The sequence below is a fragment of the Ophidiomyces ophidiicola genome (assembly GCF_022830035.1).
Source record: "Ophidiomyces ophidiicola strain CBS 122913 chromosome Unknown scaffold_16, whole genome shotgun sequence".
In the NCBI taxonomy this organism is placed as follows: domain Eukaryota; kingdom Fungi; phylum Ascomycota; class Eurotiomycetes; order Onygenales; family Onygenaceae; genus Ophidiomyces; species Ophidiomyces ophidiicola.
Window position 1 is genome coordinate 243,828 of NW_026054656.1, and position 20,409 is coordinate 264,236.

Below are 20,409 nucleotides of genomic sequence, written 5' to 3' on the forward strand. Positions count from 1 at the left end.
CCATGGAATTCCTTCTTGACTTATGATTTCGGGATGTAATTAAGGTGACAGGACTTTGAAAACTGGGTCACTTCATTTCGGTATGGTAATTCGACGCTTGTTATCTTTGAGATTAAACGCAGATTTGCGTTACACCTTCAAGAAAGTATCACTTTATGTGAATAAGATATTTTATACCTACTTCCTTTCTGAGCTTTCTTTCGGTCATACAATCACAATTGATACAATTTTAAGGTATGGCTGGTATCTCAACATTCCATTTTTCTATTCTACCTTATCTACTCTGTTCCTGATGTCACTTTTGTGGAATACCATAATTGGATTGAATTTAACAACACAACTCACTTACTTGATCTTAGTTGACTTCGCTTCGTACTTCCCACTTTAGGGGAACAATAAGAAGCCGATTGCCATTTCACTTCTTTTGCTACCTTTGTTCTCTTTTCTAACTTGCACTATCTTACGCTCCCACTGCTGTAGTCCTGCTGGTGAAAATGGGCAAAACATTTCGCAGAATCAAGGCATGCATTGCTGGTAACTTCGGCGCACAAGGAGACAAGATTAAGCAATGGGTCGAAGCAAATGGGGGGTCTTTTTACAAGCAAGTCGGCCCTGGTATAACGCATATGATTGCCACAGAGGCAGCATTTCGCAAAGCCGTTCCTGAGGGTGAGAACAATCTCTTATATGTGTATTCTATAGTCAAATAAAACTAATTGAATCATAGTGCGCGCGGCAAAGCGTATTAGAAATATCAGGATTGTGTCCATTGAGTGGCTGGAGGACTCTCTCATGTCCAAAAGCAAACGCCCAAAGCGAGAGGGTGACTACCTGTGGGCGTCGAAGATCAAGACCAGAAAGAAAATGGAGCTGGAGAAAAGAGAAGCGAGCAAAAGTACTGGTAGCGACAAGAAGACATCTGAACCGAGTATGCATTATCTTTTCTGAAGTATTATCATCCCCCATCTCATCAATATTCTAGAAGACTATCACCTATACACTGACCAGCAAGGAAATCGATACTCTGCCTTGCTGATCCGCCCTAGCATGTTGACCAAATTCAAGGAGCGACACGTTATCAAGGTATGCATAAATGTGGTGATTTTGTTTTAGTGAATGCCCAGAAGATCATCTCATAGACATAATATAATCAGGTTTTTGAGTCCGATCTGACCCCCCATACTTATGCTACCTCCGCAAAGTATACCCGTGTAGGCAGAAATGCCATGGATTATTTGGCTTTGCCAGGAAGCACTCTGGATGTTGCTCTACGTGCCTTTGGAAAGTTTTTCAAGGCGAAAGCTGGAATTCAGTGGGATCGGAGAGGTAAAGAAGTGCCTGCTAAGAAAATAGTGGGTGGGTTTGAACTGCCGCCTGAAGAAGGTTGGTTTGAATATACACCAGAAGAGACCTCTACCGCTCTAGCACCTCCGCCGCCTCCAAAATCAGTCCCGCCACCGCAGTATGACGAGGAGGCAGCAACTTTGGCCACAATCGCAATGCTTGAAGAAGCCATTGTAGAAATGGAATCAGGGGGGCGCCCAGAAACAATTATACTGTGAGGCGACTCCACCTCGTAGACATAATCTGGCCATCCTAACATTTAAATGCCTGACTATCACCACCGGTTCTTTGCCGGGGGTAGGACCCTCCGCGAAAAGAAGAAATGAAATAATTCTAGGAAAGCCCGTTTCTCGATCCCACAGTAGTCTTCGATGGATGTAATAGGGGAAGGCAATAGCAAATAGCGTTTTTTAGTTCCCATGTACTCCAAATATTCCCATTTGACGCCATCACGATTTCTTTTCCAAACTATCCTAACGCCTTTGGATTTGCCCATATGATGCTAAAGATAATCCTTCTTTCTGCTCGTTCGAGTATACTGCGTAAGCGCCCACTCTACGTCTCCCCCAGAACCCTTTTCTAGAGTGCCCCCCCGGATTTCGAATAGTCTCATAGTCATACGTGGCCCAACCTCAGCCAACTCGACATCCCGATAACCAGTTTTAACAAAGACATGATGTCGTACCTCAATGCTGTCTTCTAGATTTTTGAAAGTCACCACCCTGTTGCCGACTTTTCCGGCATCCCGTGGAGGGAACATATGCTTAAGAATTTGTACCACCCGCATCCCGAGCTTTGTCTTGAAACCCTCGAATATTAGATGAGGATAGCTCTCTGAGACGGTACCTCGCGCTGCGTTGGGAATATCCGCCCGTAAAACGACATTGTGAAGGGAGAAACTGGCAGTCGGACCATGTGGGAGGTGTGAAATGGTGATTGCAGTAGGTGTACCCCTGTGCTCGTGCAGCAGAATCATGTCCGTCAGTGCAGCGGCGTTTGCGCTTGCGACCAGGTCTGGAAGAACCAGCGTACCCCGATTGAGCCGGATAGAAGTAGGTAGAAGAAGACGAATTTCCTTCGCAAAGGTGCTGAGGCGAGAAGAGGGGGCGCGCGAAGTAGTAACGAGCGGTCGAGGGTCAACCAGGCCAGATGTCGTTGCGTATTCATCGTCTATGTCGACGGCATCGCCGTTCTTAGGATTGGGGCCAGAGGCCTCTGGGCCGGCCTGTAACGACTCATCATACTTGAAATCTTGCCGCAGAGACTTATCATTCGCAATCGACGGATCGAGGGGCTTTCCGGAAGCCAGGGAGGCCTTTAATTTGGCGCGTTTTTCGGCAATGGAGGCATCTCGGAGGAGCAGAGCTCTCCGATAGAGGTAGTCTCTGCGCTCCCGTGCTTGACGCCGCTAGAGGACAGTTAGAAGGGTTCAGGCAAGGCGGAGGTGTAGCCAGGCACTTACAATCATTGTCGTGCAGCAAGTCCGAGCAGGTGGTGGCTCTGCGGCGAATGTCTCTGCTGGGTCTAGGATTTTCTTCCGCAGCTTTAGCGGCCCTCGTCTGCCGTAGAGTTAAGTTCGACGCCATCCTCGCCTCTTCTGTGGTTCCGCCCTCCACGGTCTCGCCTCGAGGGTATTTTCTCTATCTTGCTGCTCGAGTATTGCTCTCCGCGCTGCAACCGAACCACCGATCTCTGTGTTTACAGTAAGTCCAGTCATCTGCCCTGGCCTGCCTTCCCGCCCCTGCTCGTTCGCTGCGGTGAAGCTTGGGGCCTCACTAGCCCCCCGTCAGATTCATAGCTCGCTCTTACATCATCTTCACCCACGCTGTCTTACCTTCATTTGTGCCTTCACTCTTGAATGCTTGCTATTTTTCCCTTGCTTACTTGACTGCTACATTTTCTAGGCTTAGTCACGCTTCAAACGCTGATGGTCTGCTCAGTGCGGCCTACATCTAGTTTCCGAGAGCACACCCATCTACCTACAACACCGATTTGAAGAGCACATGTGTTGAGCTATGGCAGCGGAGGCGTTCACTCAGATGGGCAACCATATGGTTTCCGATTCTGCATCAACTATCAACGCAGCCGATGACATGTCAACTGCCGATGGAGAGGAAAATATTTTAAACGTGGCTGGTGGGCCACGAAGACGACAACACGACGATGAAGATGAGGGTTCGGATACCTATGACGATGACGATGATGATCTAGAGAGCCTGGCAAGTGTTGCCGTCGACGGCGGTGCCAAAGCTCCGGCGGGAAAAGTGGATGATGAAAAGGAATTGCCTCCACATGCATGCTGGTAGGTCACAGTGTGTTTGCCTAGCTTTTGACAGCATTTGGTTAATCGCGCAATTTCTAGCTACTGTGGGATACATAATACGAGCAGCGTGGTAAAATGTCTTGCATGCAATAAGTGGTTTTGTAGTGCGCGTGGGAATACGTCCTCCTCGCACATCGTCAACCATCTTGTCAGAGCCAGACATAAGGAGGTTCAGCTGCACCCAGTATCAATGTTAGGTGAAACGGTGCTGGAATGCTATAACTGTGGGACAAGAAATGTGTTTCTTTTGGGCTTCATTCCGGCAAAGTCCGACACTGTTGTGGTCTTGCTCTGTCGCCAGCCTTGCGCTGCGATGCCCTCTGCTAAAGATATGAATTGGGACACTTCCCTCTGGCAACCACTCATTGAGGATCGTTCGTTTCTCTCTTGGATTGTTGCCGCTCCTTCAGACCAAGAGCAACTACGCGCGCGCCACCTCAGCCCCCAGATGATTGCGAAATTGGAAGAAATGTGGAAAGAGAACGCCAGTGCTACAGTGGAGGATTTGGAGAAGGCCACTGGGGTTGATGATGAGCCTGCTCCCGTTCTCCTTCGCTACGATGATGCTTACCAGTACCAAAACGTTTTCGGACCGCTTGTCAAAATCGAGGCCGATTATGACCGCAAGCTAAAGGAATCCCAGTCCCAAGATGGGTTGGTGGTCAAGTGGGATCTTGGATTAAATAACAAACATCTGGCAAGCTTCGTTCTGCCAAAGCTGGAGTTGGGTGACGTGAAACTGGCTGTTGGGGACGAAATGCGACTGAAATACTCCGGTGAATTACGATCGAAATGGGAGGGAGTCGGATATGTTATCAAAATCCCAAATAACCAGTCGGATGAAGTCACGATTGAACTACGAACGAAGGGCGATCATAAGTCGGTCCCTACAGAGTGCAACCATAATTTCACGGCAGACTATGTTTGGAAAGCCACCTCGTTCGATAGAATGCAGTCCGCCATGAAGACCTTTGCCGTTGACGAAATGAGTGTTTCTGGTTATATCTTCCATCGACTCCTAGGCAATGAAGTTGCAGCTGCCCCTATGAAAACCCAAATGCCCAAGAAATTCACAGCGCCTGGCCTACCAGGCTTGAATCCTAGCCAGGTCAACGCGGTAAAAGCTGTCCTTCAAAAACCCCTAAGTTTGATCCAGGGCCCTCCTGGTACTGGCAAAACTGTGACCTCGGCAACTATAATTTACCATCTTGCGAAGCTTACTGGGGGACAAGTATTGGTCTGTGCCCCTTCGAATGTTGCTGTTGATCAACTCTGCGAGTGCATTCATAGAACTGGCCTGAAGACTGTTCGAGTAACGGCAAAGTCCCGGGAGGATGTGGAATCTCCTGTTCGCCATCTTTCGCTCCATGAACAAGTGCGCAACAATGATAGTAATGTCGAGTTGATGAAGTTGACTCAGTTGAAAAATGAACTGGGGGAATTGTCAAGCCAAGACGAGAAAAAGTTCAAACAACTCACACGTACCGCAGAAAAAGAAATACTTAACAATGCAGACGTTATATGTTGCACATGTGTGGGTGCTGGGGATCCGCGTCTTTCTAAGCTCAAGTTTAGAACCGTCCTGATCGACGAATCCACACAGTCGTCTGAGCCTGAATGCATGATCCCATTAGTGATGGGATGTAAGCAGGTTGTGCTTGTCGGAGACCATTTACAGCTTGGACCTGTTATTATGAACAAGAAAGCTGCTAAAGCAGGGCTGAACCAGTCGCTCTTCGAACGTCTCGTCATTCTGGGATGCGCCCCGATCCGCTTGAATGTCCAGTACCGAATGCATCCTTGCTTATCGGCTTTCCCCTCGAACATGTTTTATGAGGGCTCTTTGCAAAATGGGGTGACGAGCGATGATCGTCTTTTGAAGGATATCGATTTCCCCTGGCCTGTTGCAGATAAGCCAATGATGTTTTGGTCAAACCTTGGCAACGAGGAGATTTCAGCTTCTGGAACATCTTACCTGAACCGGACGGAAGCTGCAAATGTGGAAAAGATCGTCACTCGCTTTTTCAAGGCGGGGGTGAAACCGTCAGGCATTGGTATCATTACGCCGTATGAGGGACAACGTAGCTATGTTGTTAGCTCCATGCAACTCAATGGGACTTACAAGAAGGAAGCCTACAAGGAGATCGAAGTTGCGTCCGTGGATGCATTTCAAGGCCGTGAAAAGGATTTCATCGTTCTCTCCTGCGTCAGATCGAATGACCATCAAGGTATCGGTTTCTTGAGTGACCCTCGCCGTCTTAATGTTGCTCTCACCCGTGCAAAATATGGTCTTGTCATCCTGGGTAACCCCAAAGTCCTCTCTAAGCACCACCTTTGGAACTATCTTCTGCGCCATTTCAAGGAAGAAAACTGCCTCGTGGAGGGCCCTTTGTCCAACTTGCAAACTTCCCTTGTTCAGTTCGGCCGTCCGAAACAAGCTTACCGTGGCCCCCAACGCTTTCAAATGGCATACCATCATGCATCAAACATGACTGCGGGTCTGATGAATGGCCGCAATGGAAATCACAGCGATTACCCAGATTCCGGATCTGTTGCTAGCTACATTCCGGACGACGTCTCCTCTGTCCACTCCTCTACGTTAGGTGGGGTGGCAATTCCTCCTGGGTACCCGCAAATGTTCCAGAACTTCAGCGAAATGTGGCCGACGCTTCCAAATAACCGGCGTGCAAATGGCTCCCGCGCACGTGGTACACCCAGCGTTGCCGGAGAGTCAGTAGCCGCCACTGAATCTGACGTGACAAGTAGTATCGTTGGTGGGCGAAGTGGTGGCCAGGGAGGCGTCAGTCTAACCGGACTGAGCATCCATGATGTTACCAAGCAGCCTAGTTTAAGCCAATCTGACCGGCTAAAGCACTACGTTGAGTCTAGTGGCCGCGCTGAGCCATACCGAGGACACGACAACACTAGTGTTTTTGGAGGAAGCTCAACAAGTGTTCGCGTCCCGCGAGGCAATACTGGCGCTGGTGGTGATGACGATGATGCGCGCAGCATCTCCACCGCCTTTGCAAGTCAAATAGGAGGGACATACGATTGATTGCAACGCCTTCAAGACCGCTAGTCCTCTGCATGACGCTATATTACCAGAACAAAATTAAATAGAAACGTCTTGACGACGCTGAGATGGCAACCTTTCCGTGCAAACGACGTTTTGGCGAATACATTCTCCAGGCATCGGCCATGCCAGTGCGCCGCGACCCCACGGTTTTGTTTGCTGCAGTCTAGACTCCATGAACCACTCACGAGATACGTTCTGTAGTCGAGACAGGCCTTTCTTGTTTGCATCGAGAACCCCACCGTTATCGCGTCCTTTGGCAAAAACCCCATTAGTTATGGGGCGCTATCCTTACCACCATTGGCCGCGCCTGTCCAAGAGATTTCGACGTTGACGCCACGGCTGCTAGCCGGAAGCAGAGGAGGACTGAGGGAAAAAACACCTTGTGTGGCCAGGGCTGCCGTGCTGACAGATCGCAACACTATCTTGCCCACAGCCCTGCATCTAGATTGAGACAACCGCCCGTTGACACCCCCTTTGTGTGATTAGATTGAGTAGTCCGTGCCAAATGCATTATGTGCTGAGTCCGTAGTTCGCTTCGCCGTCTCACCGGCGTCTCACGTTCTCGTTTGGGCTGCCGAGCTGCGGCCGTGCGACCAGATCGGTCTCGGATGTGCCAAGCCGTCCCAAAGCGTGAAGTTCAAACAAGCTTCTTGCCCGATCCAGCATGGCGGGCTCGCCCCCTTCGGGCCTAGCGCGGGCCACATCCGCGGGGGCGTCTTGGCGCGTCGCACCTGCGCGTCGCAGCGCCAGCCAATCGCCGCGTGCGACAGCTGTCGCTGCCTTCAAACCGCCCGCCATCGCCCACGCTGCTTGCGAGTCCTTCCTGGCCAGGGGGCGCCAGTCAAGCATTGCCCAAGCATGAACAGCGCCAAAAAGTTTCCTGTCTTTCGCCCGTGCCGGCGTTCCTTCGCTGCTGGTGCCGATTAAATTGGCTGTTATAGACGCCCGCATTTCCACTTCCTGCCCGTCTTCGAGAAATTACCACTTTATGCTGGCTGGCACTGGCGGTGGTGTTCGGCTCTTCTCGTACTGTGCCTTCGTTCCCCCAGGAGGCTGTCCCTCGCCCTCCGACCGGTGCCGGTTTCAGGTCTGCTGACTCTGTACTGCTGTTCTCTTCGAGAACACGGGTTTTTTGTCCTCCCCCCTCCCAACCTTTTGCTTCCGGGAACGTATCCGACTCTCCGAGTACAATGACAACTCTTCCTCCGAGATAATCATATTTATTACTTTTCCATCTTCGTTTTGTCCTGATGGACAAACCTCTTCCTCTCCTTCCATCAGACGCACCTCCGGGGGCCATCTCCCACCCGATGGCTGAAAATGCCTCGGCCTCTTCGGGCGTACCAGAAGCCTTGCCTACTGAACATGACTTAGACCAGGCGTTCAAAATACCGATTCTGGATTCATATGGAAAAGAGCAGCTGTTTGGCGATTTATTTGACAATTTACGAGCACAAGAAAAAAGCCGTGTTATGGTTATCTTTGTTCGACATTTCTTCTGCGGTGTAAGTCTTTCTAGCTCCCACAAATCTCCAAGAGCGTGACTGGGCATATCAGCTAAATATTACGTGCAGAGTTGTCAAGATTACATCCAAACTCTTTCATCTTCTATTCCTCCGCCGTCGTCTCTTCCGTCGAATACTAGCCTAGTTATCATCGGCTGCGGCGCCACCAGCCTGATCCCCATGTACGCAAAGGAGACCTCTTGTCCTTTCCAGATATACACGGACCCATCCAGTCGGCTATATTCTATCTTCGGCATGACGCGGACTTGGAGTCTCGGCCCTGTGCCGGAGTATCTAAGGCACTCGACGTTCGCCTTGGTTGTCAAAGGCATATCCCAGGGCTTGAGGAGAACCTTCAATGGCGACGCATTGAAATCGGGAGATATGGCCCAGGTTGGCGGGGAGTTCTTTTTCGAAATTAAACCAAAAAGTCAAGAGAACGGCCGCGATATCATTGTCACTTGGGGTCATCGAATGAAGACAACCCGAGATCACACTGAAGTCCCGGAACTTAAACGTATCATGGGTCTTGATTAATGGCCAGCCTGCAGATTCGAAACTCCTGGGGAGTTTTAGTTTATGACAATGCACATACGGCTTCCTCACTTTTCCCCGTGGACCGGAAACTAATGAAATGGAATGGTGCATGGAACATTATCAGAAAGTCGAAAATACTGCTGGCAGCCGAAATACAGTAGGGATTGGCATATGGAAGTTGGATTTCTAAGAGGCAGCAACCGGCTTTCTATTTTTACGGTTACTCATATTATCTTAATATTCTTTTGCCTTTGTTTAGAGAAATCATGGAAGGTCTATTCTCTTTTCAAGCTATTTCTGTTTTCCAGACTAACTATAACATTCTTCACCATACAACTGAGTTGTAGATAGCTGGGAGGCACCACCTTCAGAAAATCAAAGTAATACCCATAAGACTGATGCTTGGCTTGAGAAAACCGCTAAATGCATGCATAACTGCACTAAACCGGCTCCCCTAAGAAAGGGATGGCGATGACCTTTCTTGTTCCCTATCCAGCGCCTCCCACTAAACCAGCTTACAGAGTGTCTGCGTGCCAGGCTCCCAGCACCCACCAGTCACAGCACGCAAGCATTTGTGTACTCCATAGGCCATGGGAGTCCAGGACACACGGTTTCATGGCGCTCATTGAACTGCCCTATTTTGCACCGAACCCTCCGCACCCGCTCCCAACAAAGGACCAGGTCGATACTGCCCCCGTCCTCATTGCCCACAATGGGTACAGGGTTGTCCATATCAAGCCTCACTTTGTGGTGAAATATGGGAGCAGTGGGCAGCTCAATCTTATTGAAGGCGAGAACATGCTATTTGTCCGGCAAATGACCGCAGTCCGAATGCCCCAGGTGTATGCACTCTATACCGATCCCGTTAAATCTGTTAACTACATCGTGATGGAATACATCGAGGGTGACGTGTTAGCCAGCCAGTGGCCCAATTTAACGCCCACAGACAAGACCAACATAACCAATACCCTGAAGAAGTATTTTGATCAGCTTCGATCCCTCCCCTCTCCCGGATATTTTGGTGGCATTGGCAGACGGCCTCTCCCAGAAGGGATGATTTGGTCCGAGAAGCCAAATCCACAAATAAACGGTCCACTCGACACTGAGCACGCCTTAAATACCGCCCTCGCATTGAAATACGTTATAGAATCCGACATTCAAACGGTCTATAAAGCCGCATTCTACCGACGAACTCTCGCACAAGTCTTCCAAGGTCATGATCCAATCTTCACCCATGGAGACTTCCAGCGAAAAAATATAATCATCAGGCGATCGAGTGCCGGGTCAAGCGATTTCGAGGTGACTCTTATAGACTGGCAGACCTCAGGGTGGTATCCTAGCTACTGGGAGTACTCCATGGCTATGTCTGCTACTCGGTGGAATGATGATTGGGACCAGTGGGTTTCCTTGGTGCTGAAGAGCTATGACGCGGAATTCCCATGGTTAAAGATGTTGTATTTGGAAATTTCGTCGTAAACTTATGATTGAAATTCTATCATTGCCGATGATTATCGGTGAAAGCGGGATTGTTGTTTAATCCAGATATCATACCCTGGAATAAAGACTGTCATAGCACCTAGTACAAAAGATGCATATGTGGCAATGTGTTGACTGTGGCCTCTTTCACTGGGTTGAATCATTTCTTAGCTCGATGATATGATCAATATTGCCCAAAGGTCCTTAAAGGAATAGCAACCTGTGAAATAAGGCAATCTGTGTGCAGCAGGTATTAATCCATATTATCTATCTAATACAAGCCATTAGAATAGTAATGGTAGTAGCCTGGTACATGAAGAGATCCACCATAATGCATGTATGTATGTACTCCGCAAACGTTTGTTCCTCCTATGCAAGTATCAAGTCGTGTATGTATGCGACCGAGGTATATGATCATGGGCCCTTTGGAAATGCAGCAGTAACATAAAAAACTGGGTAAAATATTTGAGAGAAAGAAAGAAAGAAAAAGAGGGGAAAGTTGGAGTGGACATGAAAGTAAGGTATCAAATAGAGGCCGGCTCTGATGGGAACCCCTAAAAATGCCATGTAGCAAAGTAGCCACTGACAGAACAACAGCAGGCAGAGAGCCCTTTTGTTGCTCACACCAGCAGAGAGAGCCGAACACACAAGAACGCCGTTCGCTTTTGAACAAAAAACAGATGAATGAATGTCGTCACGTGTCGTTAAGCGCGGGGTGGGAAATCGCGACTGTTTTGATGTTGAGTCTCCCACCCGCGCGGTTTGTTCCATGAAGTTAGCATTGTTAACCTCCCTTTCATGGGCCTGGAGGAGGGGATGTGGGCGTCGGGAGCGAAGAGGTCGATGAAGACGACGTAGCATTCAGGGGTCGCATACCCTCGAAATGCCTGTCCTTCTCTCGCGCAAGGTCCTTCTCTCTGTCACTCGAGGGCCCGCGTTTGAACATCGACTGCCCAATCTGTCGAAAGATACCCCTTCGCTCGGTCTTTAGCTCTTCGAGTTCATATCGCTGCTGAGCCGGAGTAGATTCGAACTTGGTGATTTTACAAAAGAGTGTCGAGAACAGGTATTGGTCACCGTTGCCGTCGTAGAGAGGAAGATATCGATAACCTTGTGACAGGCTGCTGAGCTTTGCAGTAAACGTGGCGAGCTGCACGCTGTTGTTCCCTGCAAAGCTACGGCCATCCGGTGAATTCCACACAATCCAACGAATGAAAACAAGGTCTGGGTATTTCGTTTCAAGAGAAAATTTGAACGGGTCGCCGAAAAACGGATTGAATCCGTTTTTCTGTTCAATCCTTGTCCGGCGACGGTGGGGGAGGCCGATGCCAGACAAGCCATTACGATTAGAAGCGTTCACGCCGCCTTCGCCGAACGCAACACCCTTCTTCTTATCGTCAGCACTAATGATTTCAATTTCAATATATGGGTTAATATTATCATCAGGTCCCATGCCCCTGGACTTGGGCAGTTGTTGGGCTGAAATCACGTCTACGCAGAAACGCACCAACTGCCGGTCAATTTTCGGTTTCCCATCAACGCTAGGCAGGGATGACGGCGGCACACGGAGGCTCTCGGGTTTGAGAACATATCCAGTCCGATCATTTCCAGCGGCAAACATAGCTTGGTTCATCTGCATGCCAATGTCAAAAGTTTGCCAGTTGACCGCTGCCATCTGAACGCCTCGCCGCCAGAAGAGAATTGGGTTGAAATTCGAGGAACGCAGGCGATAACCGGACGGGTACACTCGCGTGAGGTACAACCGATTATGCGCCTCCAAAAGAGCTTTGTTTTCAGCGTCTCGGCATATAGCTTCCAATGACCTTTCAGCAAACGAATACACATGATTGAATCGTTTACTCTCTGGGGCATGAAAACTCCGCCACTTATATCCACAGGTGTAAATACCAAGCACCGCCAGAGTCTTGATAACTCTGCTTTTGGGCATTTTCTTTCCGTCAAATATTCCATCACTTTCTTCAGAAGCACTGGCAGCGCTAAGATCGGTAAGAGACCGCCTAGGGCCTGTCAGAACTGGGGGTAGACCGCCGATTGGACCAATGCTTGGAGGCGAGGATAAAGGCGAGTATTTGGGTTGTGCTGGCGGCGGCGGCGGCGGTGCCTGCACAACGGGAGGAGACTGGCTAAATGGAGAGCTTAAGCTGCGCTTACGAGTGTTTCCTTTCTTCGAACTGGCATTCGCTTGCTTCGTCGTACACTCATCGGACATTTTCACTTTGATAAGAATTCGGCCTTTAAGCGCTTCGGGACAAGGGAGAATCGGCCAGTCTTCTAGAAGTGGCTGATCGAGCAACTTATTACCAAACACGGTCGTCATGATATTGACCATGATAACTTGTTGTTCCGGGCTACAATGAACTTCAAGCGATAAGATCAAAGGATAATCCGAGGACAAGAAGGCATAACGATCAATGACCAAAATGCAATCGGAAAATGAGACACTGGTTGTCATCGTCCGGCCATGAGAAACAATCGGACGACCATCAGCTCCATCCCAACAATCAATTTCGACACAACGACAGCCTTTTTGGAGTGCCGAAATATACGCTTCTGTGCTTGACGCACCAGCAACCTGTCGCCCCAAAAGATACGTGTTGTGCGAGCTCGAAATGAAGTAATCGTTCAAGGGTGATTCCAACTTAGTGGGAGGCACTTCTTCTGGGTAGAGGCTGTTCGCCGTGGACAATAGGAAGGAGGAAAACGCGTCCAGATTCATGCGAGCAGCCGCGTCAAGACGGGATTCGGGGAGACTCTGCGAACGGAGCTTGGATCCACGAACAAATCTCTCGAAAACTGATGACCAATACTCTTTATTATCGTCGACGTCTTCTCCCTGAGTCTCGCGGAGAAAAGCGTAAAACTCCTCCAAGGTGAGGCCTTCCGTGTTGTCGGACTTGACAGATTCAAATATAGTTCTCACATCTTTGGGATCTTTCAAATGTTGAACGAAGTTTTGGAATTGGTCAAAATCAATTCTACCTGTTCCTGCAACATCAACCTTCGCAAACTGGGCCCGAAGAACATCTTTCGAGCAATTAATATGCAAGCTATGGCAGAGGTTCTCGACAGCTGCAAGATCAAGGTACTCTTCTTCTTGTGTTTTTGGACCACCAGGACACCGTCTTCCAATTTCACGTTGCCAGTGCGCTTTCAATATCGTTTCGCTCTGTCCAGAGCCTGCCAAGCCGACCATAAGACCAATTCTGTACCTGGATATCTGTTCCAAAGTATTGGTCCAAAGTTGTAAAATGGTTTTATTTGGGGCGATCAGATGCATCATTTTCAACGGCCTATTCTTGGACCCTTCCGAATTGGCGAAAATAATTGTGAACCAAAGGTCTTCCAGTTGTGCGGGAACTTGGTGCTCGTCTCGGTAGTTGCGAGCATCTTCCCCTACTCTTATTTCCTTGATATCGTCGATATAGAGCTTTTTCGACGGGTTTGAAACATCCCAGTACACTTTTGCAGCATCAATATCGAGAAAAAAAGTTTTGTACTTTCCCCCCTTTTTTGATACTTTTGTGAGAAGTGAACCGCATCGCAAAACAGGATCAATTTTTGGTGCTACTCCCGCGGTCACCATGCGAGATTCGCTATACAACGCACCACCTCCAGGGCCACACCAAGCTCTGCGAGCAAGTTTGACTTCATCCTCTTCAAGGCTCGAATCCAGAGCGCTGTCTCTAGAGAGAGATGTCTTGCTGTCACTTCTTCGGCGCATGATAACGGGGCCGGAGCTATGGTCTCGTTTGTCAGAATTTGATGGCCTCCGGCGACTGAGTTTATTAGCAGCTCCTCGAGACAATCTTCGCATCAGCCCCGGGGCTTTGTTAAAAGTGATATTTCCGACGGCGCTATCTGTGAAGGGGGGCTGGGTAGTGATGCTCATCAATGACTCGGGGAGCTCTAGTGGAGATGTAAGGGACGGTAGGTCGATGGAATATTTTCGAAAGGCGACTTGTGATGCGTCCGCCGACATGTGCAATGGCGTACTGACAGCACTTAAGCTTGGAAGGGGGCTCCGGGAAGCCATACAAGCGTTGGGAGTATCAAGTGACCAGCCAGGGGGCGCAGAGGAGCTCAAGGGCGCTAGCAAAGCGTCCTGTGAGGAACTAAATTCAGGGAATTTGGACAAGGAGTTAGAGTCGGATCGAGGACGACCGCTCTTCGCGTTTAAAGATGGAGACGCCATTTGCTGTGCGGGTGGCTGCCTTTTCAACCCACCCAACGCACACAAGGATCGTGGAACTACTAAGAGTGTAATGCTTCGACGTGAGATTCGAATGATTCCGAAAAGGGGACTAGACCCGTAGATTGGCGAACAGGGTGTGTTGGAGAGTTATTCGATCGACGAAGCAACAATAAAACGACTGAAAGAGACGGAGTGTCGTGGTGGAAGCTTTAGGAAGCATTGTCAATGTTGGAAGGCATCTTGGCCGGCAATGAGATGTGTATTATACCCTTCCGGAGAGCACGGGAGAATAGATGCGGCGTCGAACGGCGGGTGGCCAACGGGCAGGAGAGGCCCACAGCGCTCGAATTGCAAAAGAATTGCCTCTTGGGTGGCCCAAACTGATGCACTACCCAGCAACACTTTCAAAACTCGACCACCCCCCCACACGGTAGGGCTGTCTTGGACCAAACAGTTGTTTCGGCGATTGTCGAGTCCCAGGGAAGTATGACGAACCAAAGGATTGAGAGAGATCAAGAGGAAAATATGTGCTTGAATAAGCTATAAGGAAGTCAGAAACAACAAGAGAGGAACGGAGTGGGTGCTAGGCACGTACGAGAAAGTACTATTCACATGGGAAACAAGTTTCTGCAGGCACCAGGTTAACACCCCTCGCTGTTATGCCGGCATGGTATGATATTTGCAAACCCGGCAGACAGAAAGAGGCTATAAGAGAGGAAGCTTCAGCGCAGACAGAAAGGAATGCTGTGGTCAGTGGGTGGGAGCACAAGGAGTCGGAGGAGCAATCTTTCTGTGATTTGGGGAAGGCTAGTCAGCACAATGCGCCGCACGCACGGAAGGCTCTAGAGGGCAGCGGAGCACAAGACCAGACAGCCGACAAGAGGAGCATATCCTTGTGCTATGGCCTGGGGCGGCAACCTGAAGCAGGGCAAGGTCTGCACATACCGAAACAGCGTTGTGAGGGAGCGATGCAAGGGAGGGGGGTGGAAGGGTGTGTGGGTAGGTTAACTAACTATTGGGAGAAGACGGTAAAGAAAAAAGAGTTGTGTCAAACAAAGTGGGAGGGAAGAAAGGAGAGTTAAAAGAAGAAAACCAAGAAAGACAAGGAGAGAAGCAGAAGAGAGCAGCAACAGAGCAGAAGAAGGATTGGGCGTGCTGGGCGCAATTCAGCAGATGAGTCGACGACGGGCCTTGCTGTCGTGATAATTTGCATCCCCAAGCAGCTGGTAACTTACGCCGTACGCCCTGCGTACTAGCGCCGTACTGCGGGCAGGGGGTGTGGGCGCTGGTACGGTTTTGGTATTACCGTACGCTGCGCCGTACAGACGCACAATACGGAGTACCGACCACCCACGCCGCGCCGCACGCCGGTGCTTTTTGCAACCGCGCCGGTCAGTCAGTCTGTCGGCCTGCCCGCCGGCCTCTCTCTGGTCCTGCTGCTGCTACTGCTGCTGCTGTACGGCGCCCGTTTGGGACAGGCTGGGGCGGGGGCAGGATGGACAGGATGCCAAATTTAGGGGCTGCTGTGATCCGGGGGGGTTGTTTGCCAGCCACAAGCGGCAGGGATGCGCGGGAGAGAGCCACACAGCGAGGAACCGGGTGAGCGAGTTTCGATGGCACGCCGGGGCGGCCTCATCCTCCTCCTGTGTGGGACGTGGCCAGCCAGCGGGCCACGGGCGTCTTCTCTCAGCCTTGCACCACCGTGGTGGCAGCGTTGCCCGGCGGGGCCATTGGCAGCTGCTGTGAGCTGGCCTAGCGCTGACAGTCGCTCGTTACGTGCCAGATGCGGCTTGAAGGGGGTTGGCCATGCATTAATCCAACCCATTATTGCCTGCTACGGAGCTTGGACGTTGCAGATGATCAGGTTGGGATGTCTGCGAGAGCGGTGAAGACTCATTGGCCTAGGAAGGACCAACTACATCAACTACAGCGTAGTTAACTACTAACTAACTAATCAGAGTGCCGACCCCGTCCAGTCTTGTCAAGATGATGTGCAGCAGGCAGCGCGACGTAGCCAATCGCTCGGGCTCAGCGTCATGACTCCTGACGACTACTGGGGCTCCGGGCGACGGCGCCGACCAAACCCCCAAGCCTTTGGTTCCATGTGACTCGTCAGGGCGTTGGGTCCGGGATGAACTTGTTTCAATAGCAGCCGTTGCTAATTCATGCTTACGCTCTGGGCAAAACGCCTGCCGTGCCGGTTCCCTCCCCCGGCTCCTCTCTCTTACCAGCCTTTCCCCAGTCCGAAGCGGAGTTTGTTTCCTGTCGTGCCACTACTACTTGCATACGTGCAGCTCTGTATGTGCTTTGCGACTGACAGGGAGATGGGCTCTTGAGGTAGGCCGGAGACACGGGGGGATCGCAGCGGGCAGGGCGGCAAGCCAAATCCATGGCAGGCGTTTCCGGCGGGAAGATTCTGTGCAATCCATCGAAGGTCCTAAAAATAACAAGACGACACAAAAAAGAAAGTAAGTCGCGGCGTTCTCATCCTTCTCCGGGGCGGCGCCGCTGGATGTAGTGTGGGGAAAGCCGGCTGCGAGGATTTTTAAGGTAACGAGCCGACGGTATGCATGTATTATTTATTTTCGTTCCCGCAAGCACCCGTTGACTCCTCTTGTTCCTTTTTTCTTTTTCTTCTTTTCTTCTTTCTTTTGCCTTTTTATTAGTTTGCGTTCACAGCAAACGAGGGTCCGAGGGTTCGCAGAGGTGTCGCCGAACACTAAGGACTGCAGTGAGAGCCAAGCGGTGCTGCCCATGCAATAGAGGGCCGCATTAACGTTGCCAGATCACCAGCGCTTATCCGCGAACGGCTGCTTGCGGGCACGCTCCCCTCCCCCCCTCTCCCCCGGATTATCAGGCCATTTCGATATCTGCCGACGGCGCAGCAGCAGTAGCAGCAGCAGTCTGTGTGGGCAGATAACTATGCATCGGCGACGGTCAGTTCGTTTTTTTTTTTTCTTTCCCCCTCCCGTGTCAGGACGCCTTGCGTTCGTTGCATGCATCGCGGTCAAGCGCTCAGGACCCGGGGGGTGGTGGTGGGTGGCAGTGAGACATGCAGGCAATGCCGGGCCCCTCCTGGCAGCGGGGAAGCGAGAAGGCCAGAAGTGGGCATTGGGTGTGTGAGAGAGTATGCAGGAGAGGATGGGTGGTGGGTGTTGGTGCTTGGGGAACTTCTGGCGAGCGTGGTGACGGGCCGTGGCAGCGGCGGCGGGTGAGCCACAGCGCGGCGCGGCGCGGGGGGAGGGGGGGTTACGCAGGGAGGACCGCGGCAGCCCCTCCGCACGCCGGCGGTCTTACGTGGGAGCGACGTCGACGGGCAGCAGCAGCAGCAGCAGCAGCAGCACCACCACCACCACCACGCCAGGCTGTGCGGGGAGGGCGGAACGTAACTATATGCGCGGAGTCTGCAGAGCTCACGGGCGTTCCGGGCCAACCGCTGCGCGCTCAGGCGCTGCACACTGTCGCAGCGGGCGGTGGGATTGGGCGACGCGGGCGCTGGAGCAGCCCACACGCCCGCCTCGCCTTGCTGAGGCACCGCTGGCCTCGCCCTGGCTGTTCGCCGTCGCCTGCCCGCCGCAGCTCCCATGAAGGAGGGAGATAAAGTGATGTACTCCGCACTACTGGAAGGGATGTACCGCGCCATACTGCGCTGGCGGGCGAGGGACTTGCGGGCGTGGGCCAATAACGGCGCGGCGCGCGGCGGTCTCCTGCGCTGTTGCCCAAAGAGGGTGTTTGAATACGTTTCACGCGTACCGTACCGTACCGTCCCATCCGGACGTGACGGTACGGGGTGGGGGGGGGGGGGGGTCTCTCTCGCAAAGCCTCGTTACGCCGGCTGTGACGCGGCCAATACCGCCGGCCAGTACAGAGTACGCACCAAGCTCCGTAGGGCCCTCGATGATGTCACCGCGCTAGCCCGCATGCGGCGGCGCCGCGACACAGCTAACTAGTCCGGCTGTTCAGTTCGTGTCGCGCGCGCGGCCGTCGGCGTTGCGCTGCAGCAGCAACACGCGCCCCGAGCGTGAGAGCGGCCGTCTTCTTCTTCTTCTTCTTCTTCTTCTTCTTCAAGTTTGTGGCGGTCCGTCGGAAGAACCCGCCGCATGCGATATTATTTTTGGCGTTCGACAAGAAGCCGCTAAGTCGCGAGCTAAACCCGCTGAGCCGTGGAATGGCATCCGGCACGGAGTGGAGCTCGCAATACATACCACGCTGAGCTTTGCGGACGACGAGCTCCCGTCTCGACGCTCTCAATCTGGCTGTTGTACGGAGTACAGTCAATAATAATAATAATAATATCAGGATTATGATTCATTCTTGGGATCACTGACGAAAGCGCAGAGACAAATGACCGCTGCGTTCCCCGGTTAAGCTTTGCCAGCGTGGTTCTCCCAGCATATCACAATCATAATGATGACGATGACGATTGGCGGCGTTGGATAGTTACTAGTTATGCGAGAATGCCGTCTGCCTGTGCGCTGCCAGTCCCGACGGCCAAAGTTTCACGCCCTCGCTCTCTCTTTGGCTGTGACAGTCGTCGATCGCAATCAGGCGCGCGCGGGTTCGCAGATGATCTCTACCTCTATCCACCTCTCTCTCGATGCGCTTCTTTTTCATTTGTTTTTTTCCGGTCGGCTCGATTAACTAACTACGACCATAGTTACATCCTCCCTACGACCACGACGAGTAGCATAAGGGGAGAGGGGGGCCGCGTACAAGGATGGGTCCGTCTCGTGGAGCTGCTCGGGAACAAACCACAAACGTGAAACCGCAGAGGAACGGGTTTCAGCCACCCACGTTCCCCATTAATCATTATTTATTCAAATTTCCCCATTCTCCGGGGCACCAGCCCTATCGCTGCCCATTGGCGGGCTGTCGGCGATTAGGTTCAGCTGTTCCACTTGGCGTCGTCCGCCGTTTTTTTTTTTTTTTTTTTTCTTCGGCCCTTGCCTTCGCCTCCTCCCAAAGGATCGGTTTTGGACGTAAAACTTGTGTCGGCTGGTTTGATTGGAATTCACCGTCGTTCGAGAAGCCCGTTGCAGGGAATCCGGGGATCCCTGACACCCTGCTCTCTGTCCTGTTCTGTCCTGTCCTGTCCTGTTTTTGTTCTGGTTATGTATGCGTGTATCTTTGCGGCTGTAACAATAATGGCCGAGTTTCCTCCTTCTCCCCAGCCAGCGCCCATCGCGCGCCCTGGAGGCTGATAGATGGGCCTGCCCGCTTCCGATTGCCCGCCGCCCCCTTGACCGGCCGGTGCCTGGCAGACGCGCTGCCGGGGTGAGGGCCGAACCTGTCGCCGGGCTGGATTGAAATCGCAAAAGACAGCTCCTGGCGACGTTTTCTGGAGCCAACCACACGCGCCCCCGATGGACGACGGCGACAGGGCAGCAAGGCGCCCAGCCAATCAGCCAGACTGCCGGGCTGCCGGATTGCCGTACTGTTTGTTTGTTTGGGCTCTGTGCGAGCTTCGCTTATGCTGTCTGGATATCAAGTTTTGTTTTCATGTCGAGCGACGCACGGCGTACTCCGGCCAGACAGCATGTAACTAACTAACCAGGTATCCAACTGCCTTTCTGAATGCATGATAGTCAGTCAGCCTTACATAGTCCACTTACCCTTTTGGCGGTGCGCAAGTGGCCGTGCGTGGGCGGCAGTCGGGGGCATCGTACAGCCACCCACGCCCGATGATAGCGCCGTGCGGTGTCAAGTCAGTCTGCATGTAACTAGACGTGATCCTGTCATGACGAGGCCCTGTGGGTAATGCATCGCCCGCATGGCATCCTGTCACGGCCATACCGCCCTCGCTCGCTCGCTCGCGCGAAGACGACGACGACGACGCCTCAGGTCGCCCCGCCCGACTGCGTAAGTTAGTTTCGTTATGTCGCTACTCTTGCAGTTTGACGGGCGCCGTCGTTCGTCGTCGTCGGCCCTGCGCCAC

General features: G+C 51.8%; 5 protein-coding genes across 5 annotated transcripts; 3 read left to right on the top strand and 2 right to left on the bottom strand.

The window, feature by feature from the left end:
- Nucleotides 1-494: 494 nt before the first annotated feature.
- On the top strand, nucleotides 495-1,562 carry LOZ57_004178 (uncharacterized protein; the record flags this gene model as incomplete). Its single annotated transcript, XM_049253223.1, has 4 exons — nucleotides 495-669; nucleotides 728-928; nucleotides 983-1,083; nucleotides 1,155-1,562. The coding sequence occupies 4 exons, from the start codon at nucleotides 495-497 to the stop codon at nucleotides 1,560-1,562; spliced, it is 885 nt and encodes a 294-aa protein (XP_049107818.1).
- A 284-nt stretch (nucleotides 1,563-1,846) lies between these two features.
- On the bottom strand, nucleotides 1,847-2,812 carry IMP4 (snoRNA-binding rRNA-processing protein imp4; the record flags this gene model as incomplete). The annotated part of the gene is made up of 2 exons (XM_049253224.1): nucleotides 1,847-2,752; nucleotides 2,807-2,812. 2 exons carry the CDS (start codon nucleotides 2,810-2,812, stop codon nucleotides 1,847-1,849), a joined length of 912 nt encoding a protein of 303 aa, XP_049107819.1.
- Nucleotides 2,813-8,053: 5,241 nt separating this feature from the next.
- Nucleotides 8,054-8,785, top strand: LOZ57_004180 (uncharacterized protein; the record flags this gene model as incomplete). The annotated part of the gene is made up of 2 exons (XM_049253225.1): nucleotides 8,054-8,248; nucleotides 8,318-8,785. The coding sequence occupies 2 exons, from the start codon at nucleotides 8,054-8,056 to the stop codon at nucleotides 8,783-8,785; spliced, it is 663 nt and encodes a 220-aa protein (XP_049107820.1).
- Nucleotides 8,786-9,400: 615 nt separating this feature from the next.
- LOZ57_004181 (uncharacterized protein) lies at nucleotides 9,401-10,261 on the top strand (the record flags this gene model as incomplete). Its single annotated transcript, XM_049253226.1, has 1 exon — nucleotides 9,401-10,261. The coding sequence occupies one exon, from the start codon at nucleotides 9,401-9,403 to the stop codon at nucleotides 10,259-10,261; it is 861 nt and encodes a 286-aa protein (XP_049107821.1).
- A 796-nt stretch (nucleotides 10,262-11,057) lies between these two features.
- On the bottom strand, nucleotides 11,058-14,474 carry LOZ57_004182 (uncharacterized protein; the record flags this gene model as incomplete). The annotated part of the gene is made up of 1 exon (XM_049253227.1): nucleotides 11,058-14,474. The coding sequence occupies one exon, from the start codon at nucleotides 14,472-14,474 to the stop codon at nucleotides 11,058-11,060; it is 3,417 nt and encodes a 1,138-aa protein (XP_049107822.1).
- Nucleotides 14,475-20,409: the final 5,935 nt, after the last annotated feature.